Consider the following 26,297-nt stretch of genomic DNA (forward strand, 5'->3'; position numbering starts at 1 on the left):
GAACAAATCAAAGAGTATGACCTGATATCAGAGCTCAATTTACAGTAAAAAAAAAAAAATGTTGAAATTGCACCTCGTCTCTGTTATCTTCACAAACAAGAGGGTATCTTATCTCATCTATACACCACCTCCTCTGGTTGCCCCCATTGCCCCACAGGTCTTGCCAGGGAACTTTAGTAAGACCTCCTGTGTTAATGTCTTCTGATAGGATGTCTCGGGGGTGCTGTGAGAAGTGATACTAAAAGTAATTCCAACTGAAATGGCACGACAAAGAGAATACTTTTTATGAGCTCCTCAGAGCTCCAGAGGCGTAAGGATGATAGACCGGAGTCCAGCCTGCAGTTGTTTATCCGGGTTCATGTGTCAGGGGCAGTGCAGTGCCCTCAGCTACCCTCCTAATAGCCACTGGTCAGAAAACACTCAAATAACATCTCATTAGCATATCTTCTGTTCAAATCTGCATATTTGTCACACCGTTTGTGAATTTTTAATTTGTGCTTCATTATAATGCAGGTTTTAATTCATCCTGACTAATTTATTTAAACCTGGAGTGAAATTAAGAGTTTTTCTCATCATATTTCTGCAATGAACACAGAAATCATGTAGATTTGACAAAACAAATAAACATGAGTTGATGTTATTAAAAGTGATGAAACCTAACCATATTATAATGGCTATCGGTTTGATATTTGTTTTTTTTTAAAATATATTTAGCATGTTTATTTTAAGTGTTCATTTTGTTCATTTTTCGTTTCAGTATTATTTGTGTTTATATCTAAATTGCATTGGCTTCCTTAATCTGTAGATATTAGTATTCAAGAACACAAATTGTTGCCGATACTTCAGATCAGTGATAAAGAGTCATGTCTACAGAACAGAGGATGAGCTGTGCCCAGAACATCTTCCCATCTCTGTGTAAGATGTTTTCAGTGGGAATACAGCGGCCACATCAGCGGCTGGCAGTCAGACGGCCCGTCTCTAATGGATTAACCTTGACAGGACATGCTTATGAACCAGAAATGTACCTTTTAGTCCTGCATGACTGTGTCCCTGCTGCACCTTCACTGCTCACTGGCTGCGTGTATGTCTGCAGGCATGAGGCTGTGGCTCTTAGTGCTCTCTCAACATACATCCGCCAAATACAAGCTCTGACCAATCAAACCCCTACCCTACGATATTCAATACCTGAAGACCAGACATTAACGCTATTGTAAAGTGCACCTGGAGTTCTGAAATTTCATAGAGATTTGGAATTTTGCTTTATGATTTAGCAGTGCAACTCTCTGCAGCCACATGGTTTTCTGCTACAAACCACCATCACAGGGAGCTCCACTGTGGTTGAAGTGTGACTCACGCTTGCCATGACTACAGGACACACATGCATATTTGTGCATTTCGTCATGACAGAATTTAACAAGAATATATTATTGCTTATGGGTTGTTCTATCATAGCTCAGAAAACTTCCAATGCATTATTATTTTTTTTTTCATTACCTAAGGAGAATACCTTTGCAACAAACTCAAAACACCGTAGATTATGGCAACGTGTTGTGCATGGGCGAACACACTCTTTTCAGAAAATGTAAACATTTATTTATATAATAATATACTGATTGAGCCTTTTTTGATCCCTTCCTTCTCCCTTTTCCCATCACATGTCAGCTTAGAGATGTGTTTATTTTTAAAATAAAAATTAACAAAATATTTGATAAGTGGGTATTTATTAGGCCTTTAATTTCAAAGGTTGATCAGTAGGGTGGGCATATCAACCGTGCCGCATGGTTCAAGTTAGATCCCGATACAACGGCATCCATTTATGATTTTAATAAATATTGTGGCACATTATATTATAATGTACTACAATACATAGAGGTGAACATAGTATATGCCATTATTTGCTCTAAATGGCATCTAACTATTTACACTCGGTGTAAATATTTAGCACTTATTGCAAATAGCTTCTGCCAAATTAGTCTTGTTATTAAAATCTAAATGCTGCTGAAGGTTTTCTCAAAACTTATTTCTGAGACATTTTTCTAGTGTTTTGGTGATTTTTAATGTATGTATTAAGCCAGTAACCACTAACATTTCTCAACCAAATTTCACAATATTTGTCTTAATTTTTTTTAACAGTAGATCTGTTGATTTATTTATTTTTGTAAAGTTTGCTTGAAAAGTATGCTTTACAGACTGACTTTATATTCTGTTATAATATCATAATGTCAATACAGAGGGAAAAAAAAAAAAATGTGACAGCAGTAAAAAAAAAACTTAGTCGTTAATTGCCATAATATGACATTAGTTACATCTGATTTAGAACCACCAACAGTGCCTTGAGAAATGTGCAGCGCTGTAGGGTTCAGGAGAGGAAGTGTTCACTTTCCACTCAGAGGAAGACCTGTGGGCCGTCTGGATCCATGACTGAGGATGCCTCATCCTGTTCACCCCTTCAGTTATTCAGCTCAAGGGAATCATATCCTACGATGAGCCATCATCCGCTTGTTAGAAACTCACTTGTAGAGCTTCATTTTTCAGGCTATATTTAAGTGCACATGACAAACTGCTGATTCTTGGCCCTTTGAAAAACACATACGCTCGAGGCTGGCGTGAAATCGACATTTGCACCCGTCTGCAGGGCGTGAGGACGCGGGACAAAGCTGCCGTTATTGCGCTGCGGCGTAATCTCTTGTTCTCCTCATCACTCTCCTTAACTCCCCTCATCATCGCCACAGTTGTTATTAGGCTGCTCTCCTCAACGCTTCCATTCCTGAGCTTAAAGTGTTTGAACTGGAAGCGCTGTGGCCCCTGAGGGCCCGATCTGCTCCATAATCAAAGATATTTGGGATGAGTTTGCTGCGGGTGGAAAGGTTATAGCTGTTTTTTATGGCGCTAACTCGACACACCAGTACAATGAAGCTTCTGTCACCCATATCAGCTTTGAGACACAGCCAAGATGTGCATAACTGCAATATTCCTGTTTACTGATTGATTTTGCTTTGTGATTTTTATTTCTTCACCTCTTATCTTGTGACTGACCTAGCAGGACTCTTTTGCCACAGCCACACACTCGCAGATAAACATGTGACTTTCTCTTTGGTGCTTTATAACATGGCCCTTGACTTATAATGTGCTATGTTATTGTCTTTAATATAATTTCACACAGTGTTTCTCTGTAAATAAACAGATGATTTGGGTCTGAAATGTATGATAACTCACCCAAACTAGAGCTGTTTCTCTCGTTTTTTGTGAATGAAGGCAAAGAGTTTGGGAGCCCGGTCTTGGCTTTTACTTTATATCCACGTTGATGCAAAACTTAAGAAATTCATACACAATATATTTGCAGTGCCATCCACAATCATTTGCAAGGCATGTAAATATGTGCAAAATGGACTGTGAAAAAATTGTCAATAGAAAATTGTTAATTGGTTTTTAAGGTTACTGTAGCTATAGCTAGGTGCCACTGACAAAAATGAGCAATGGCACTGGTGTGTGTGTGTGTGTGTGTGTGTGTGTGTGTGTATAATAATGGAAAACCACAATTTAGAATTTTAGGTCTACATGACATAACTGGTGTGTGACTGCCTTCAGTCACTCATTCAAAATATTCCTAAAAATGCAACTTTAAATTGAAGCTAAATTATATTTATGATATTTATTATAAAAAAAAAATATTGGCACCCATAGAAATTCTCTTAGCAAGTGAAAATCTTAAAACAATTTCATTATATTCTCATCAATATAATACATTTTCACATGAGTGATTAGGAACACAAGGGGAAACCCATGATCTTCAGTTTCACTCGGCACAAATATGAGGGACACATGAGCCAGATTTCTATAGTCCTTTATCACTGTGGGAAAAACCCGAGAACACAGTAATGACGTGTGACAAAATGTTGTTGAGCTGCACAAAACAGGAATTGGCTATACTAAAATCTCTAAACAAGTGTAAAATGTCCATTTGTACTATCAGGGCAATACTTATGTCATCTTGAGATGATGTTCAGAACTAGAGGATTTGTTATCATTGTCCTCACATTGAGTTGGATTGGCTGCTTAAGGATCACATCTAAATAACTGCAGACACTAGTTGGGTCAACATAACCATAATTTGTTTGGGAAAGATAAAAAGCCTTTGATATCAAAGAACAAAAACTCAAGTGTACAGTTTCCCAAGTTACTGGATCTTTCTATGCTGGGTTCCACGGTCAAACAAGACCAACATAGAGAAACAAGCACTGTTTTTGGTACAAAATCACAAAAATACTGATCATATATACTGTGGTGCAATGATATCTGATAATACACAAATTTGTCTCAACCTCAAAACATTTTAATAGAGAAGTGTCATGGGTTATGTATTATTTGTTTGTTTGTTGGCTTGTTGTATTATAATTAAATTGGGGGTGAAAAAAAAAAAAGTATTGCTTTAGGGTTAGAAGTAATAATTACTACTGGTAGTTTGCAAGACTCCTAATGACACAACACAAATCTGACCAGGATCTTCATTTTCTGCTGGGTGTATGTGTTTGTGTTTGCATACACTTTGCAATTCGTTCCCCTCCAGATTGCCCTCAAGAGGTTCAAGTTTTATTGGCATCAAAAAGGGATTTTGCCAAACCATTAATAACATATCCTGAAGATGTGTGAGTATGTATTTACTTTTGTTTAATGTAAATTGTTGATTTTGCTTTGTGTGGAATGAGGGAATGAGGGCATGAGGTCAAGAGCTGTAGTTGTGTTCTCACTTTCTAAATGTTTCTTTCTATTTGTGTAGTTTTCTGTAATACAATGTTTAATTTAGCTGTCTCTCTCTCTCTCTCTCTCAAGTGATATATTTTGTTATATTGCTATATTCGGGTGCTGTTAAATTCCTATCAGCTCCCAAATTCCTGTACTTTCTCACTATTCAGACCGCACAATATATATATATATATATATATATATATATATATATATATATTTTTTTTTTTTTTTTTTTCTGTTGCATCAATGGCATATTAAAGTGTTTAGAATTAAGGTTCAGTCGCATTAAGAATTTTTTTTTGCAGGTCAATTTTCTGTTGACATTAGTGTATCAATTTATTAAGCACAACTCACACAGTCACTTTCAAACCAAGCAGCTTTCTGTTGCAGTGCAGTAAATCATCCGTGTGAAAATCATTCCCCTCATTCCTAATGAAATTACTGGATTTTGTCCACAAAAGTTTGCCAAACAGCTCTAAATGGGACTGCACCTTTAGGCCTATTTTTCTTGCAAAGTGATTTTCTATATGTTGAGATGTATTACCTTAAAATACCATAAAACTGGTGAAGTCTCATTAAAAAAATACTAAAACAAAGTACATTGCATTTTTGTTTGACTTGATTAAAAATATTATCTAAAGCAATGTTTTTTTGTTTTTGTTTTTTAAATAAAAAATTAGTTAAAAAAAACCCTACGCTTAAGATCACTTGTTGTAAAATAACTATAACACACAACCTCACATTGTTTTTTGTTGTCACGACACGCGAGATGAAAATTAGGTCACTGTGTGTATTGAACAAAATAAAATAATAATAATAATAAGTATTTAAGGGTTAACTGTAGAGCAATGGGCAATTATTGTAAACCACCACAAGCTTCAGCAGTGTGCGTATTGTATGTCTGTACACACGCTTGCTCATGCTGGTATGAACGTTTGCCTTTCTGTCTACTCAACATGGGTATGTGGTATTTTTTTTACCGTTTCATTATGTTATATATTTGTCATTTATAAGCAGAGGAGGCAATTGCGAATTAAAGCACTTTATAGTGGCCCCTGTTGAGTATGTGGGGACACATCGCTTCCATCTTTCCAGATCTGTGAGTTAATTTGACAGCTCACGGGGTGTTGTGGAGTCTCCTCTGTGAGACAGGTACCCTAGGGCGAGCCAGCTGGATTGTGGATGCTTACAGATTTGGCTGCAGCTTCCTGCTGGGTGTCATCTGTCTGTGCGCTCTGCCGCTGCATGGCTAGATTTTTTTTTTCCGTCCTCCTGACATCATGTGGCTGAGCAGTTTGTGCCTGGCAGGGTTTGTCTTTCCAGGTCTGCCATCAAACTCAGCCAGCGAGGTCCTAATCCGGCACGGCACCGCTCCCAACGCTGGCACCCCTGGGCACCCCCGGCATCCCGCGCGGGAAACCGTAGGCCGCTAAAACTTCCACAAGCGTCAGAGGAGATCGCTGCACTCCTACACACGGTTGCGGAGGGGAGGAGAGAGGTGGCGGGGGGAGCCGCTGCCAGCGGACTTGTTTTGCTCACACACGGAGAATGTCCCCACTTCCACCGCCGGCCTGTCACTTCGATTGCGCGCTTCCACAGGTTCAGGCATCTCTCCGCCTGTTGCCGGCAGTTTGACTCGGACACCGACGCAAATCCGCAGGGGGAAGTGACAGCGACGAGTCCGCGCGCACTCGCGCGCCCATCCGTATTCTCTGGCCCTCAGATCTGCCGTGAACATTAACTGTGAAAGACACAACGATTCCACCCAAAGAGCTTTACAGTTTAGCATCGCCAGACAGGCCTGACAGGGTTGCTGAGGTTTCCAGAAAAGCACATGATGATAAGTGCATATGTTGATTCTCAGACTACAGGAGGGGTCCGGTGGACTCAGTTCAGCCCCCGAGAGAACGCACAGACAAACTCTGACACCGGCCGTGACGGGCTGTTTTCCTCTCTGTGCTGCTGGACTCTCAGGGGGTAAAACGGTAGCAGGATTGGTGACCTGCTCTTTTGCCCAGGGTTGGATCTGACTGACGGAGAGAGAGAGGCAGAGCAAGAGAGTCGGGCAGGTTGGTCAGCCCCAGGATGAGAGCTCTCGCCAGGGCTTCGGGTCACGAGAGATCCTCCACCTGTTCCGTGCCACCACCAGCCTGCCGAGTCCCTGCAGCCACCTCCGCGGCGAGAAAAGGAAGATAAAAGACAGTGAGAGCGAGTAAGCAGGAGAGTGAGAGGAGAGGGAGAGAGAGAAAGCCATTCACTGTAAAATAATGATACCCATTGGGTAATGTGAGCTCCGTGGCCTGAGATGGCAAGGAGGGGGAAACGTGTGTGTGTGTGTGTTTGAGCTGACCCTGGTGGGTATGTTTTGTAAAGCTTATCTCAGACCTCCTACTAAACACTTTGTGTTCGCTAACCGCTCCAGGAGTCAAGAGCTCATCTACAGTCACCGCACCAAACAAGACCTGCACATTATTCAATTCAATTTTTGTGAAAGCCAATCATATACTTGTAAAATATTTGTCATGTTTACACGTTCTATAATATTAAATATTGATTTGATTAAACCTAAGGGTCAGTTGCCTGAATAGACTAAAAACTTACTTAAAAACGTAAAAACGCAAGACACAGGCACCACTGTTTTTTTCATGCACTGGTCACTTTTAAGATTTTGGACTATTTTGCTTCCATAACATGTTTTCTTTCAGACTAATGAAAAGAAAACAACCAAAATACACATTTAAGTGTTAATTTTATTACACTTTATCTATCTGTGTCTATAGATTACAAGAAATATATTTAAAGGCCATTTTCTCAAAATGAGCAAATATTCATTTCAGTAGCACTTATGTATACCAAACGTTCCAGTATTAATATTATCTATATTCTGAAGGGTTTTACTATGAAAGGCCAAACAGGAAATAATTATATAAAATATGAATATGTAAATGTAAATTGTGAACATACAGAAAAATCTGAAAATATATTTGTAAGTCTGAATACAAACATGCAAATCTGAATAAATAAATGTTGAAAATGAGTGCTGTCAAACAATTAATCGCATCCAAAATAAAAGTTTTTGTTTACATAATATGTGTGTGTACTGTGTATAATTATTATGTATAAATACACACATACATGTATATATTTAAGAAAAGTGTGTTTATATATTAAATATATTTACATATATATATATATATATATATATATAAAATGATATGAATATAAATATATGCATGTAAATACCTGCAAATATTTTGAAAAGATATACTGTATATGTGTGTATTTATATACACATAATAAATATACAATCGATTGACAGCACTATTGATAATATATCATTCATCTGATATATATATTTAACTTTTTTTCTTATACTGAAAGCTAAAATCAATGTTAAAACAGCCATCTTTTTTCCCCCTAAGTGGATTCTAATGCAAATTGCATACATCATTTTGTCATAACACTACACACTAATTTCTCTAATCCAAGGTTCAAGCTTTCAAAACATTAGCGCAGACATCAATGCTCAAATGTTCATGGCATGTTGTCAGATGGCATCATATTGAGTTCTGCTGGGTTTGTAATACACACAGCACAGAAAATGCAATTTACTACATTATTCACACAACTATTTTGCTGTGTGTAAAAAGGGTCCTCAGTAAAAAAACAGATATGGGGACCCTGGAGAAGGACTTGCGGAAAGATCAAGAGCAGATGATTTAAGAAAAGGAGAGCTGAGTAAAGCCTCAGATGAGATGAAACATACTTGAATTGACTGTATTATTTATTGCGATCTCTCACGAGAGACACCGAACAGTGCGTAACTACTTAATGTGAACAAATCTACAGTGGTTTAAATGTCAAATCTAATGGTGAAAAAAGTAGGAATGTCTCACGTGAGTGTGTTACTATCAAAGTTGATGGACAACAAGGTTAAGCGTGTTATTTGGAGAACTATTTGGAGTTAATCAAGAAAGCAAGTGATTTGCTTTGGATTAAAGTATACGTCTTTGCATTCCACCTTGATATTGTTAGTGCCATGCACTAGAGTTTGAGCAACAGGGATGATTTGGACTACAGTATATGTTTGAAACCAGAATATAAAACCACTGCTGGAAAATACAAACATTTGTGTAATTGAACTTTTGACTCAAAACCGCATTGCTGTTGAGATATAGGCTCTGTGACAACTAGCCCCACTGTATATATACCTTTCATTAGTTTGTTGGCATTTTTTTCCTTCAAATTATACTTTTATTCAGCAAGGATACATTATATTGATCAAAAGAGACAGTAAAGGCATATAGAATGTTACAAATGATTTCTATTTCCAATATAAATCAACACTCCATTCATTAAAGAATCCTGAAAAAAATAAGTATAGCACCTTTTCCACAAAAAATTAAGCTGCAACAAAAATGTTTCTCGAGCAAAAAAATAAATAATAAATAATAAGCATAATTAGAATGATTCCTGAAGGACTGGAGTAATGATGCTGAAAATTCATCTTTGACATCACAGGAGTACATTACATTTTAAAATATATTCAAATAGATAACTGTTATTGTAATCATTTATAATAATATTACTGTTTTGCTGTGTATTTGATCAAATAATGCAGCCTTGGTGAGCATAGGATACTTCTTTAAAAAGCATTTTTAAAAATCTTACCTAACCACAAACGTTTGAACTTTTTATATAAATAAAGACTGTTTATATAAAAATGACATAAGTGGTGTTTCGTTCAGAAAAAGAAAATATTTTATTTTATAATATATTATGTTTTTTTTAAATATCATTTTATTATAAAAATTGATCATGTAAATGTTATGTATCAAAGGTATTATTTCAAAAATGTTATTTTAATAATAAAGAGTCATTTTAAATCAAAGCATGACTAGAGATGGCTTTCTGCATCACTGAGCAAAGAACAAAAATATGGCTTCATTAGGAACAAATACAGTTATGCTGCCATAACTTTTCAGTATATCTATTCTTTGTCCCGTAAAAGCTTATTATTTTATTAAACTTTATGTTCTATTTGTTGTCTGGGAATAATTAACATTAAGTATCATTGTTATGACGTTTCCTAATCCTAATCAGAATTTTATAAACAAGATTGCAATCTTGTTTATTCATCTAACATCCTTCAAATAAAAAAATGTTACATACACACATAACAACAGATTCTGTGGGACCCCAAACAGTAAGAAATGAATGTCAGTCTCTACAATTGTAAATGTAGAGATCATGTATGTGCGCTGACGCTGGTTTCATGAAGCTCAGCATTAACTCCAATAGAGAGGATGATTCTCAGAGACACATTCTCATTACAGCAATAACAGCCCAGTCCTCGTCTCACACTCAGCATACTGAACCAACAGTATACTATTTATAGGCTCATTAAAAAGAGAATATAATATCCCTATGATTTTCTGGTTCTTACTTCTACTCTTCTCTTTTTTGTTACTAAAGATGTAAAAGTTAGTTTTTAATAAAACACAATATTAATACAAATTACACAAAATGATTTCATGCATCTACCAAAACGAAATTGGATTATTAGTATGTCAATATGTATTTTAAGTAAAAGGCAGAAGGATTGCTACGAGAGGCTGAATCAGTAAAATCATGATGCATTTATTAAATTCAGCTGTATTAGAATTTTCTGTATTAGAAGTTTCAGATGTGCATGAGTGAGAATAAAGAGATAACACTTTACAGTAAGTTCTTATTAGTTTTGCATTAGTTACTGCATTAACTATAAACTAATAATGAGCAATATATTTTTACATTTATTAACCATTAACTGAAATTATTAAGTACTATTCATTGTTAGCTCGTGTTAACTAGGTAACTAATGTAAAAAAATGGCTGAGAAACAAACTTCACTCAGAAATTGCTCGTAAATTTCACGAATAATTACAAAGAATATGACTGAAATAGTATTTTCTTGTAAAACGTGCTACAATTTCTTTTTATGTTCAACTCTGAAGCTGTTTTTTATAGTGTGTGTGTGTGTGTGTGTGTGTGTGTGTGTGTGGTAATATGATAGAGTGTTCATTAGTTATTAAAGTTATTTATCATAAAGTACTCAAAATCATGTCTCCATCTGTGCTTTAGAAGATCTCATAGCTAAAGTAATACTTTGTCTCCATCTAGTGTCAGTGTACCTTTGTGATTTTTTTTTTTTTTTATAAAGGAGAGCTTAAAAATAAAATAATATAGAAATATAAATAAACAAATATGTGTCAGATATTTTTGATGGTGGGTAGATAAAACACTGCCTGTAATGTGAGGTTTTTGATACAGGAGCTTGTATAAAAAGTCTTGAATCCCATAGATCTGTAGAATGCAACTCACAATGGACATTTGATGTTCTTATGCACAGATTGAATGATAAACTATAAGTATGTTCAGCATGCATATACAGGGACAGAAAGAACAGCTGCTAAATTTCACAAAACTAGAGTGTACTTACAGAGTACTGGGCTTGAAGGCTGGAATTTATGGCCGGGCTGCCGCTGCAAAATCACTTGTATTTAAGGAAATAGTACAAAGACACATAATGCAAGAAACAAAACCTGGAAAAAGTAATATGTTCTGATGAATTATCAAACACCCTGCTTTGTAAAGCAGTCCAGACTGATTAATCACAGGTCAGCACTGCAGGGAGAAATCTGATACTTCGTGTGGGAATTAGATGAAGGTCTGCTTTTATTATATAACCTTTTATTCTGACACTTGCTATTAAAATGAATAAATAAAATACTGTAATAAAGTGTATGGCTGCGTCAGAATTACCATACTTTTAGAGTAGCCCATGTATTGAATTCAATGAACTTCTCAACTCTTGTGCCTTCTGTCAAACCTTAATGTCTGTTGGCAACTGTTAAGGCATTAGCAGATCTCTACATTCAGTCCCGGGTGTTTAATACCTATCATGTCAAGTTCTACCTCTTCAAACCAAAAGGTATTGTTCTATAACACAAAAAGAGTAAATGAAATAATACAAATAGCAGAATTATAAATATTGTTATAAATGTTCTCTTTAATATAATATTAGAATAATTAGCATAATAATAAAAGCTAGCATTAAAAACTAAGTTATTAATAATAAACAGCTATCACTGCAGATGTGTCTCAGTGTCCAGGGGGCCTGATCTTGATAATATTGGGACCATCACTGGTAGCTAAATGGATATATATAGTCTAGTTCAATTATACCGCTGTACTACTAACATTTGCGTTAATTAATTATTTATAAATAAATAAAAAATAATAAAAAATGTTTTAACCTTTTTTGATATTGTATATTAAAGAAGTAGTTCACCAAAAAAAAAAAAAAAAAAAAAAAAAAAGGTGTTTGTGCTGTTGTTATTTTCCATACACTGAAAGTCAGAGTTGTTTTGCCCCCACCATTCTTCAAAATTTCTTCTTTTGTGTTCTACAGAAGCAAGAAAAGCCATGAGCTTGATGAGCTATTTATTAAAAAAAAAAAAAAAATATATATATATATATATATATATATATATATATATATATATATATATACTCCAAAATGTATACTTATATTTGCGAATTAAACTCACTGGTTTTCTCGAAATTTAAATTTCATGTAACCTCAAAAGACTGTTGCTGAACGTGAAAGGACTTTTGTTTTATATAACCTTTATTTTGAAGTTCTCGTTGGGACTTTTATTTTGGAGTTGTTTTCTGTTATTGTTTGCACGTGACTCGTTGAAGAATGTGACACACTTCCGTCTGTAAAATTCTGCAAAGAAATATTTCACTTTACTCATTTACATTTCTCAATCATTAGACGTTGAGGGAAGGAAACAATCGGCAGAATAATAAATATCATAGTGTAAGGCTGTCAGATCAGCATCTGGATGATGGAGAAGATTGTTAAAGGTGGGTTGTTATGCTAGTTTTGTTAAGTTTCACACATTTAATACGTCTTTCGTTGCAGTTACTACAGCTAAAATTATTCGAGCATTAAATGTGTAATACTATTTAGACTAGAAGTTTTCAGTGCTTATCTATGGATGTGAAGTCTAGTGGGCTTCCCACCTAAAATATCGATTTAGCTGTACTTGACACTATCCAGTGAGGTCTCTGAACAACTGAATCGAGCTGAATAACGACAATATTGTTATATGATGGTCAAAAATGCTGCTGACTGCACAACAAAATCGAAGTTTCAAGACCTTTTCTAACTGCAGGTTGCTTGAACTAATTGATCATACAATCCACTAATTTTAGCTGATGACATTTATTAAATATTAAAGACACATTTTTCATAGTAAAGACTATTAGATATGTTAGACAAACTATCACCTAACATAAACCTAGCTTATAATGCAAGTATTTTAAAATACAGTAGATAACTTATTCAATTCGATACCTTTTTGTTTCTTTAATTGTGATATTCATTTAATGTCTCAGTATTTGTTTCTTCACAGATGTTGGTGATATTCAGTCCAGACTGATTGATCACAGGCCGGTCTTGCAGGGAGAAAGTAGATACTTCATCAGGGAGTTTGAGGTTAATACATACCTTTATTTTGATAATTGCTTTTTAAATGAATTAAGAAAACATATATCGTTGCATTTAAATTCTCACTCTTAAACTATGTATGCAATTTCAATTAAGAACTTGTCAACTGTTGATGCAGTGTGTTTTGGACATCCAACATGGTGGCATTGTCCTTTTACTTGTATGTTCTTTGACTTGTGACACACTGACAACAACCAAATTTACACTAGAATTGTTTGTGTTTCCTCAGGAGAAGCGTGCTTTCAGAGAATGCCGTCTGCTTGAAAATCTGAATAAGATGACATCGGACACAAATGAACATGATCTGCCGCGGTGCACTGAGAGTATGCATGAGAAACTATGTGACGGTCTCACGCGACGTAAGTCTCATCATTTACAGTAAAGAGTGTGATGAAGTGTCAGACATGACATGAGGAGGAAAGGGGCATGTAGACAGGAAAGGATCTCATGTTGAATAAATCTTCTGTAATGTTTAATAAATGTTGTGTAATAAGAATTTGCTGAAAATTTACTCACCCTTAGGCCGTCCAAGATTTAAATGAGTTCTCAAAATAGATTTAGCATTACATCATTTGCTCACCAGTGGATCCTCTGCAGTGAATGGGTGCCGTCAGAATGAGAGTCCAAACAGCTGATAAAAACTAGTGCTGTCAAACGATTAATCACGATTAATCGCATTCAAAATAAAAGTTTGTGTTTACATAATAAATATACACAGTACACACATATATTATGCATATATAAATGCATGCACTTGCACGTATATATTTTGAAAATATTTACATGCATATATATATATATATATATATATATATATATATATATATATACATACATATGTGACACTCACACATGACCTAAGTCTCATATATATATTATTTACATGCATGTATATATATATGCACTGATAAAAACATCACAATAATCCACGTCTTGTTAATTAAAAAGCTGTGTGTTTGTGATATTCATTTAATAAATTTAAGACCATAAAAATGCTTCCTCCAGTGAAAAAGTCCATTCTCTCACATCAAAAAACACTGACTTATTTGTTTAGAACTGACTTATGTTTATAAAACTGTTTTATAAATGGTGCTTGATCTGTGCATATTTCTATTCTGATTCAGATGAGACAACATTTTCACTGGAGAAAGCAATATTATGAATTATGGACTTTAAAAAAGTCCAAGGTTTGAAGTTAAAAAAATATTAATGATTGATTTGATTGACAAAGACACGTTTTTTCACAAGGCATTTACTGATGGACTGGAGTCATGTGCATTATTGTGATGTGTTTATCAACTGTTTGAACTCTCATTCTGACGGCACCCATTCACTGCAGAGGACCTATTGTTGAGCAAGTAATGTAATTCTAATTTATCCAAATCTGCTCCAGTAAAGAAACAAACTCATTTAGTCATTTTAAAGAGGCAAAAATTTGAGACCACTGTGAAACATTGCAAAAATGAATTTAAATTTATATGAATAAATGTTATGTAAAGCACTGTAGTTATTTTGGCATAAATTTTTAGATCTGTGTTATCTACTAAGAATGTTTGTTAGTTTTTTGTGTTTGTGTGTATTTATTTATTTAGTTAGTTAATGTTCTAAAAGCAAGATTAGTGTATTGATGGGAATATTGTATTGACATTTGCTTTCTATTTGTAGTTGAAGCAGCAAATCATATGGCACAGAGGATCCAGCAGAGGGAGCTAGAGGCTGAACAGGTACATGAGGAGAATAGAACTGCAACATTGTATAGAGCAGGAACTAAATTTGCAGAAAGTTAAATCTCCTGAAACAGGATTGAGCACCCCTGATGTACTGTAGCATACCAACATACTACTTTTACTAATTTTACAGTATGCAGATTTTCTATATGCTTGGAATACTTGGATTACCTACCTTGGTTAAAAAAAAGAGATCATACAACAGTACACAATACTGTTCACTGTGCTTGCTTGATCTTCCATTTTTATGCTTTACTCTTTATTTAGTCAGACTGCCAAATATTAAGACACTGTAACTAAAAATTGAAAGTTCAAAATATCACTTTTTTGCAATTATTATATTAATTTATGCACTGAAATGTGTAAAAATATAAATGATTTCATTCAGTTCTACATGAATCAGTTAAGTAATTATATAATTCATATATTTTGTTCAAGTAACTTGAAACATCATGGAATTAAGTTATTTCTAAATGATCCAAGTAAATAGTCTCACAATAGCTTCACATGGTCCCTGACAGGATTATTTTATTTTTAATTTATTCAGTTTCATATATTTTTGTCACATCACTAAATTATAACATTGTACTAGCTAGCTACTGTACTTTATAAAGACTTTATAAAGGTTCTCCGCTAGTAGTCGAACTCTATGAACCAGTGTCTATATAGTTTTTACCTGATCTTGAATCAGTTTTATAAATTTGTTGACATTTTAAATGACACATTTGTATAATAAAAAGAAAGAGCTGTAGTTAATAGTCTCTTACTGGCCTGATTAACCAAGCTCTCCATAAAACAATCATACAATGTAACAAAATAATATTATACGGACACCTCATATTTTTTAGATTTCAATAGTGTATGGCATTTCGAATGCTTTGAAATGATGAAACATTTCGCAAAGCAACTGGTTCAATTTATTTAAAGAATCACTAACTGTAATCGACTACTCCAAATGCTAATTATTAATTACTCTTTCAGTTAAGCAGCATAAACTCATAAATAATCTCACCATAAAAGAATACTTAATTTCAACATTTTACTTCTTGATCTACTAGATTGCACATTTTAAACAATCACATAAAATCAAAAGCAAACAAATAAAGTTTAGAAGAGTAAACTTTTTTCTTTTTTTTTTTTTGTATAGATCACAAATAAACTACGATGGCGTTTTAGTGCCATGTTAAAAAATGTAAAATTACGAGATTAAAATCGTAATATTACAAGAATAAAGTCGAAATACTATGAGAATAAAGTCGAAATGTTTCGAGAATAAAGAGATAGGCTATTCTAGCCTTTTGCGCATGCAAATGGCCCGGATTGGGAGCACCGGGAGATATTCCAAATTTTAGTTTTATAGCGACATACAATAATGCGTTTGTCAAGCGGCATGTGAGTCAATCATCTTTTTCCGATTACAATAACGAACGACGAGACATTATTTTCATTATAAATTAGGCTAAACTGTATTTCTTTTTCATGCCTCATGATGTTCCTTCACTTTATGTCTTGCTATAAACTTGAAATAAAGAGCAAAAACACATTTATAATATATATTTCGTTATAAAACTGGCAGAATTTGAAAGCTGAGCTGTGTGTAAAAGCAACAAAGCCCAAAATGGTTACGATTACTGGTTGGCTGGTGCGCTACAAATAATGAATGGAAGATGTTAAATATTATTTCCTCATTTACAGTATACCATGCATAAAACAGTTTGTGAATAGTCACTTAAAGTTTACAGCAGAAAAGACAACAACATAACATATGTTAACAAATTTGAGTCCACTTCAACCTTTAGAACGTTTTATTGCTGTTTAATTAAACAGGCTATGTGAGGAATGAAAGTTTGGATGCCACAGACCTTTTTGTGGAGTAAGTGGTGGAATTTTCACAATAATTTAATGAATTGATTCACATAAATACAGCGATCTGTCACGCCACATTAAATATCTTGAAAATCACATTATTGTAAAACACATAATTTGTGTTTCGCTATAAAACTGATTTTGAAAGCTGAGACTTTGTTTCATATTAAAAGCACTAAAAGCACAAAGCTTAAGCTATTGGTATTGGGTGGCTGGCGCACTACAAATAACGAATGCAATGGAAGACATGAAATATTATTTCCGAGCATACTGTCCCCGCGAGTATGACACATGGTATGATTACGTATGATTATGCCTACGTTTACTTCACTATTTTACAATTAAATCCTAATCTAATCATGACAAACTATATATCGTTGGAAAGGTCTAAGACTCCTAAATAGGTATTTTACCACTTTTTTTGTTAAAAAATTATGTAGGAAAAGTAATAGATTAATTTATGACAAGAGTGGACCTGAAAAATCTACATCATAACAGGAGTTCTGACCTTTGTCACAGAAAGTCTTCTTACTTGCCTTAGAAAGTCTTCTATTTTCTCTATCACGTATTAGAAATCATGAGAAATTATATATCAGTTGAAAACTTAAAATCTCAAAATTCATCCTTTGAAACCCATTTTAAAATCAGACATTGCATTACCATGGAAATGGTACATCAAAATCATGTTACAAAATTTTTTCATTCATGAATTATAAAAATTTAAGTTTGGATAGTGCACTATAATGTCTATGTTCAAAACTGTGAGTGACAGTTAAGGGGTTAAGCTGTTTCCGCGAGTCCTTAAAATTGACATCCCAGTAAGATGATGCGGCTGCTTGGACGCAACAAGATTCAAATCAATGCCGGTGGCCCGCAACTTCTCCCGGTGCTCTCAATGCGGGCCATTTGCATGCGCAATATAGGCTATACTCTCAAAATATTGTAACTTTAATTTCTACGATTTAAATTCTCGAAACATTTTGACTTTATTCTTGAAACATTTTGACTTTATTCTTGTAGTATTTCGACTTTATTCTCGAAACATTTCGACTTTATTCTCATAATTTTTCGAATTTGTTCTCGAAACATTTCGACTTTATTTTCTAAACATTTTGACTTTATTCTCGTAGTATTTTAACTTTATTCTCTAAATATTTCGACTTTATTCTCGTAGTATGTCGACTTTATTCTCGTAGTATTTCGACTTTATTCTCTAAACATTTCGACTTTATTCTCATAATTTTTCGATTTTATTCTCGAAGCATTTCTACTTTATTCTCGAAACATTTTGCCTTTATTCTCGAAACATTCCGACTTTATTCTCGTAGTATTTCGACTTTATTCTCGAAACATTTCGATTTTTCAAATTTATTCTCGAAACATTTTGACTTTATTCGTAGTATTTCAACTTTATTCTCGAAACATTCCGACTTTATTCTCGAAACATTTCGACTTTAATTATTCTCGAAACATTTTGACTTTATTCTCGAAACATTTCGACTTTATTCTCGTAGTATTTCGACTTTATTCTCGAAACATTTCGACTTTTCATAATTTTTCAAATTTATTCTCAAAACATTTTGACTTTATTCTCGTAGTATTTAGACTTTATTCTCGTAGTATTTGACTTTATTCTCAAAACATTTCGACTTTATTCTCGAAACATTTCGACTTTATTCTCGAAACATTTTGACTTTATTCTCGAAACATTTCGACTTTATTCTCATAGTATTTCGACTTTATTCTCGAAACATTTTGACTTTATTCTCATAATTTTTTCGAATTTGTTCTCGAAACATTTCTACTTTATTCTCGAAACATTTTGACTTTATTCTCGAAACATTCGACTTTATTCTCGAAACATTCGACTTTATTCTCGAAACATTTCGACTTTATTCTCGTAGTATTTCGACTTTATTCTCGAAACATTTCGACTTTATTCTCGTAGTATTTCGACTTTATTCTCGTAGTATTTCGACTTTATTCTCGTAGTATTTCGACTTTATTCTTGAAACATTTCGACTTTATTCTCAAAACATTTTGACTTTATTCTAAACATTTCGACTTTATTTTCGTAGTATTCCGACTTTATTCTCGTAGTATTTCTACTTTATTCTCTAAACATTTTGACTTTATTCTCGTAGTATTTTAACTTTATTCTCTAAATATTTCGACTTTTATTCGTAGTATTTCAACTTTATTCTCAACATTTCGACTTTATTTCGTAGTATTTCGACTTTATTCTCTAAACATTTCGACTTTATTCTCATAATTTTTCGATTTTATTCTCAAAACATTTCTACTTTATTCTCGAAACATTTTGCCTTTATTCTCGAAACATTCGACTTTATTCTCGTAGTATTTCGACTTTATTCTCGAAACATTTCGATTTTTCAAATTTATTCTCGAAACATTTTGACTTTATTCGTAGTATTTCAACTTTATTCTCGAAACATTCGACTTTATTCTCGAAACATTTCGACTTTAATTATTCTCGAAACATTTTGACTTTATTCTCGAAACATTTCGACTTTATTCTCGTAGTATTTCGACTTTATTCTCGAAACATTTCGACTTTTCATAATTTTTCAAATTTATTCTCGAAACATTTTGACTTTATTCTCGTAGTATTTAGACTTTATTCTCGTAGTATTTCGACTTTATTCTAAACATTTCGACTTTATTCTCGAAACATTTTGACTTTATTCTCGAAACATTTCGACTTTATTCTCGTAGTATTTCGACTTTATTCTCGAAACATTTTGACTTTATTCTCATAATTTTTTAATTTGTTCTCGAAACATTTCTACTTTATTCTCGAAACATTTTGACTTTATTCTCGAAACATTTCGACTTTATTCTCGAAACATTCCGACTTTATTCTCGAAACATTTCGACTTTATTCTCGTAGTATTTCGACTTTATTCTCGAAACATTTTGACTTTATTCTCGTAGTATTTCGACTTTATTCTCGTAGTATTTCGACTTTATTCTCGTAGTATTTCGACTTTATTCTCGAAACATTTCGACTTTATTCTCGAAACATTTTGACTTTATTCTCGAAACATTTCGACTTTATTTTCGTAGTATTCCGACTTTATTCTCGTAGTATTTCTACTTTATTCTCTAAACATTTTGACTTTATTCTCGTAGTATTTAGACTTTATTCTCGAAATATTTCGACTTTATTCTCGAAACATTTCGACTTTATTTTCGTAGTATTTCGACTTTATTCTCGTAGTATTTCGACTTTATTCTCGTAGTATTTCGACTTTATTCTCGTAGTATTTCGACTTTATTCTCAAAACATTTCGACTTTATTCTCTAAACATTTCGACTTTATTCTCTAAACATTTCGACTTTATTTTCGTAGTATTTCTACTTTATTCTCGTAGTATTTCGACTTTATTCTCGAAACATTTCGACTTTATTTCCGTAGTATTTCGACTTTATTCTCGTAGTATTTCGACTTCATTCTCGAAACATTTCGACTTTATTCTCATAATTTTTTGAATTTATTCTCAAAACATTTCGACTTTTATTATCAAAACATTTCGACTTTATTCTCAAAACATTTCGACGTTATTCTCTAAACATTTCGACTTTATTCTCGTAGTATTTCGACTTTATTCTCGAAACATTTCGACTTTATTCTCATAATTTTTTTAATTTATTCTCGAAACATTTCTACTTTATTCTCTAAACATTTCGACTTTATTCTCGTAGTATTTCGACTTTATTCTCTAAACATTTCGACTTTATTCTCGTAGTATTTCGACTTTATTCTCGAAACATTTCTACTTTATTCTCAAAACATTTTGACTTTATTCTCGTAGTATTTTGACTTTATTCTCTAAACATTTCGACTTTATTCTCGTAGTATTTCGACTTTATTCTCGTAGTATTTTGACTTTATTCTCTAAACATTTCGACTTTATTCTCGTAGTATTTCGACTTTATTCTCTAAACATTTCGACTTTATTCTCGTAGTATTTCGACTTTATTCTCTAAACATTTCGACTTTATTCTCAACATTTCGACTTTATTCTCGTAATTTTTCGACTTTATTCTCTAAACATTTAGACTTTATTCTCGTAGTATTTCAACTTTATTCTCGAAACATTTTGACTTTATTCTCAAAACATTTCGACTTTATTCTCATAATTTTTCGATTTTATTCTCGAAACATTTCGACTTTATTTTATTATAGCAATGTAGCATTCTACAGTTTCTAAAGCATACTGTTTCACCAACTATTTTTATAAAAGAAAAGCATTGTAAATTGCGTGGTATGCAATAGGTAGTAGTACATATAGCCACTAAATACAGTTAGTTAGCATTTGAATGGTCAAATTTCAAACAGATTATTATAAGAGCGAATGATAAGTAATTTGCATATTGTGTGTTGATGTGTGTGTTCAGAACACACATCTGCAGATGTGTGCGGAGAGGCGGAAGCAAGACTGGGAGGAGTTCCTGAAGGAGCAGTCTCGGCTGAAGGAGGAGGTGGATGAGGAACATGCTAAAGCTGTGGGCCGACTCAGCGCTCAATACAATGACATGAAAAAAGACCTGGCCAAATACAGCAGCTTCTGAACCTCGATGAATGTCTTTTACTTATTACATATCAGTGAAGTCCAGTTATTTTCTTTTTCCATTTTGTTGATGCTGTGGCATTAAAGAAATATTTTATACAAAATGAAAGTTCTGTCATCACTGTCAACACACACACGCTTGATTTTATGCACACTACAAGTGCACATTCAGTACAATTGAGCATGGACAATATGTCAAAGTTTTAAGAATCTAAATCAAATTTTTATTTATTTATTTTATGTTTTTACGTAATAACAATAATAAGCTTAAGTATTCCTCTGTGGCATTCCTTGTTTATTTTACAGAGGAGCTGAAGGTTTATCAAATATTATATTTACCTATATTTAATGCATTAGTAAGTACAAAGAGTTCAAGCCTGTAACATCTAATTAAGTCTTTCAATGTGTGTCTTGCATTCATGAGATCTTTCAATCTATGTAAAAACATCCATCATGTGCCTCTCGCATCCTTTAAGTTCACATCTAATCATAGTCATTTCCACATCAGTTAAAAATTGTAAATACCCTCTCATATGACAGTTTTTTTTCCTACATGTGTTTGTACCGTCTCTTGCTTTAACGTCTGAATGTGTTTAAGGCAGTCTGCGCACCTGCTTTAGATGGAAAGAGATCTTGGCCAGAAATATGTCATCTCTCCTCACATCTACCTGTGTTTTCCATACAATAGTAAAAAGTCAGACAGCACATTCAGTGAATCTGAGCTGCCTTTGACACGGGTGGAGCCATTGGACTGTCAATGCTTCACATGCTATGTCCTGAGCTTTTACACACTGCTAATGTTGCCACAAAACCTGTTTACCGTTAGTCAAGGTATTTCTCTGTGTGGATGAATCAGTGGAAGATATTATTTCAGAGATTTCTTTGAGATGCTGTTGGCCATTGTGTGGCTTTTCCAGCTTCTTTCATGTTAACCAAAATAAAATTGAGTTTGCTTCCAGTCTGCCGTCTTTGAAGAATCAATAAAAACTTTCAATAGCCAGCAAAACATTCGTCCAATCGTTCCAGTGATTGTACTACTGCTGCCATATGTCTGTCAAATAAATGCTTTGACCAAATATCAAATGCTGTGTGATAGACAGACCACTTAAATAACTATTTTACGAGTTGGAAATATAAATTGAAAAAAGATTTTGGGGGGTGAGGGTGAGCATGATGATCCACACATAAACTCACCACTAAACATAACTGTCACTCACAGGGTCATAAGCACATCTTTCTAAAACGTATGGAATAGCCACCAATTCATTACATTTACATTTAGTCATTTAGCAGATGCTTTTATCCAAAGACTTACAAATGAGGACAATGTAAGTTCTATGACAAGTCTCTTTTAGTACATGTAGAAAGGTTTTTGTTTTTTTTTTTTAATAATAAACAAAAAGAAAATGCATAGAAAAGAAAAAGAATAGAGAACACTAGTATTAGAGGGTCATGTTTTTTTTGTTTTGTTTTGTTTTTTTTACCCTCAAGCATCCTTCGTATAACAGCCCTTAAATCCTAAATTTGTGCACAAAGGTCTCAGGTCTGATCCCAATTTTTTTTTTTTTACTTTTTTTTTCATATTTTTAATGTCATATCACCATCTTTGATCAAATAAAATCTACCAATTTATGATTTTTTATTTATTTACCTTTAAAAGTACCATATTTTATGTAAAATATGCTTACTTTAATGTTATATTTAATATTTCTTTTACTTCATTTAAAAAATAATAATAATAATAATTCCAGTAAGTTAAGACAGCTAAAACCTAAAAATTTGGTGACTTTGGTGTCATCTGGTGATATATGATGGTATAAAAATATAAAAAATCAAACATTTCAATGCCACTATTTGGCTGTAGTACTCAATCTCTTTGTGTGTGTGTGTGTTTTGACACATTGAAAATGTTGTATAGGCTCAAACCTTCATTTCTGTTTATTTTTGATCAGCATTGTGTTGGATTTATTGATTTTTATTGGACAAATAATTGTAAAAAATGCTTTGAATTTGGTATTTCCCATTCCTTTCCTATGGGTGCCCATTTGTTTTTATTTATTTTTTCTCAATCACTTAACATTGTTAAATCGAGTCCTCTTTGTGTGTGTGTGTGTGTGTGTGTGTGCGTGTGTTTATGTGGTTTACGGGGACACAAATTTGTATAATAACATGGGTATGACAGAGGTAATTCAATTTGAAGGTGGTTTATGAGGACACTGCCTATGTCCCCGTAAATCAAAAGGCTTAAAAAACATACTAAATGGTGTTTTTTTAATCTAAAAATGCAGACAGTCTCCTGTAAGGGGTAGGTTTAGGTGTAGGGTTGGTGTATGGCAATAGTACATACAGTTTGTACAGTATAAAAAGAGTTTCCTCAAATTAGGTGGCTTGTGGATGTAAGGTGTACTATTAAGTGAAGGAATATTTCAGAATTGAAAGTCCTATCATCGTTTCCCCACCAACTTTAATTGTATGGAAGAGCTCAAATGTTCTACTAAACATCTGTTTTTGGGGTTTTGCAGATGAAAGAAGTCAAATGAGAGCTCTCAACCAAAGGACCAGGGCCCACAAACTTCCACAGGGGCTAAATAAATCCATTTAATGACCTTAGAAAGCACACAGTGACACCCTAGCATTGTGGCAACTCAGTTAAACAACAATTGCATTTTCATAAAAAAAAAAAAAAAGAACCCATTTTATATTAAATAGTTAGTTCACCCAAAAATGAAAATTCTGTCATTAATTACTCACCCTCATGTTGTTCTAAACCCGCAAGACCTTCGTTCATCTTTGGAACACAAATTGAGATATTTTTTGATGAAATCCGAGTCCATAGACAACAATGCAACTACTATGTTGAATACTTTTTGTGCACAAAGAAAAAAAAACACTTTATTCAACAATTTATTCTCTTCCATGTCAGTCTTCAACGCGTGTTTACAAGAGTATCACAACGCATGCATGTGGTGCTGCTGATGCAGGAGCCGGTGTCCTGACGTAGAACATCCATCTCTCTTCATTTTTCGTCTGTAGGCAACAAATTTCAAGTCATCCTCTCAAAATCAAAATCTTCAGACATGTTCATGAAGGCTGCTGTATGTATAGCGTTCTTCATCTACTTGTAAAAAAAGTTGCAGCACTTTTTTTTTTTTTTTTTTTGCAATAGCAACATACTTTTTTTTTTTTCTTAAAGAATAGTGTGTTATTAGTTACATTATTGCATTTAGTGTTACTGAAGCAGAACTGGGCTTGGGATACGTCAGTCTTTGGCTTTGTCATGTTTCATATCCGAGGTTTCTCTCAGACCAGGGCTATAGTGTTCCCATTGGCATTTACACGTTGAGTGTGAGAGATTTGCAGAGGCAGATATTTTGAGGTTGTCTCCTCCGTGGCAAATCCGAGTCAGTCATTGGCAGCTAATGAGGAGTGACACCGCGGAAACATGGACCTGCCTCGCCAACAAGGCACCTTTCATCTGCGTCTGTTTGCTTTTGCAGCTCTGCTTGAGAAAAGAAAATAGACAGAAAATCCTGAAAAGGTCAAATAAAAAAAATAAAAAAACAGTGGATGAATAAATCCCAAGAGTGTGATTATGGCTCTTTTAGCTATTTAATATTTCTGTCAGCCAATTTAAACATCTCTATGGAAATTATGTTACTGTAAAGCAACTTTATTCTACACCATCACTGTACAGCTATATGTGATGAAATGCATGAATTATTTATGCATCATAAGTTCCTGCTTTATGTTTTCTTTTTCACTCCACAAGTGTTTCATTGACATTCCTAATAAAATTACCAACCATTGTTTTTTTATTTTATTTTTTTTATTTTTACTCAAAGTTGGCATTGAATTTCATTTTGAGCAAACTATTCCTTTAATTTCAGGCACTGATTGTAAAACATTGTAACCTTTTCTAGTTATTAAAGAAAACAACAAGCAGCTACACTTTATTTTAAGGTGATGTTATACTGTCTGTTAAGTTTAGAGTTTGGTTTAGGGTTAGTTGCTTATAATTGTGCATAATTTGCTTTTTTTATTATGATAAGTACGTGTAACTACATCACCTTAAAACAAAGTGTTGCAAGTTTCTCGATATGCTGTTTGAGTTCTGCACAGGCTATTGGAGAGCCAAAATAACGGGTTTACATACATCAGCATTGTGCGTCAATGTTAGGATTGATGTTCTTCGGAAACAAAGGCTCTATCGCCTCTGCACGTTGACCCGAGAGGAAATCTCCCTCCTTTTTCAGTGGCTCACACAGGAAGCAGCATTTAAAGCAATCATTTCCTCTCTGCCCGCTCAAGACAAGACCCTCTGTCCGAGAAGATGAGCGTGAAGTAGGCTAGTTCAGAGCGCGACCGCTGGAGTTTATCAGAGCATGTCCCGCCACCCCAGCGGCACAGGAACACAAGCTTGTTTTTCGTCTACTCTCTATCAGTTTCTCAGAGTCCTTCCTGTTTTTGAGGGAGCGTGGTGATCCCGGCCGACGAGCTGAGCACCCTGCCAACATAAATTGTGTAGGGAAAGGCATTGAGAACTTAGCAGCCAGAGGAGACTGTGGAGACACAGTCGAGGAAATGTCTGATCACAGGAAGATGGACATTCATCCACACAAAGGGACATCCATACACAGATACTTAGTGGATGGGTACATGTTGACCGGTCATTCACTTACGCAACCTGTGACCCCTTAACCGCACTGACCTACTGTCATACTCAGTATGGCCCCAGAGGAACGCAATAAATAGCCTAGATTAGTGTTGGCAAGAAATTAACATTAGAAGGTTCAATGCAGCCAG

The 26,297-nt window shown here is 34.1% G+C and overlaps 1 protein-coding gene across 1 annotated transcript; it reads left to right on the plus strand.

Moving 5' to 3' along the window:
- The first annotated feature begins 12,470 nt into the window (after nucleotides 1-12,470).
- Nucleotides 12,471-22,508, plus strand: bloc1s5 (biogenesis of lysosomal organelles complex-1, subunit 5, muted). The gene is made up of 5 exons (XM_058765461.1): nucleotides 12,471-12,660; nucleotides 13,212-13,294; nucleotides 13,536-13,665; nucleotides 14,972-15,030; nucleotides 21,322-22,508. The coding sequence occupies exons 1-5, from the start codon at nucleotides 12,639-12,641 to the stop codon at nucleotides 21,493-21,495; spliced, it is 468 nt and encodes a 155-aa protein (XP_058621444.1). The 5' UTR covers nucleotides 12,471-12,638; the 3' UTR covers nucleotides 21,496-22,508.
- The last annotated feature ends 3,789 nt before the right edge of the window (nucleotides 22,509-26,297 follow it).

Source organism: Onychostoma macrolepis, chromosome 24, assembly GCF_012432095.1.
Source record: "Onychostoma macrolepis isolate SWU-2019 chromosome 24, ASM1243209v1, whole genome shotgun sequence".
Taxonomy (NCBI): domain Eukaryota; kingdom Metazoa; phylum Chordata; class Actinopteri; order Cypriniformes; family Cyprinidae; genus Onychostoma; species Onychostoma macrolepis.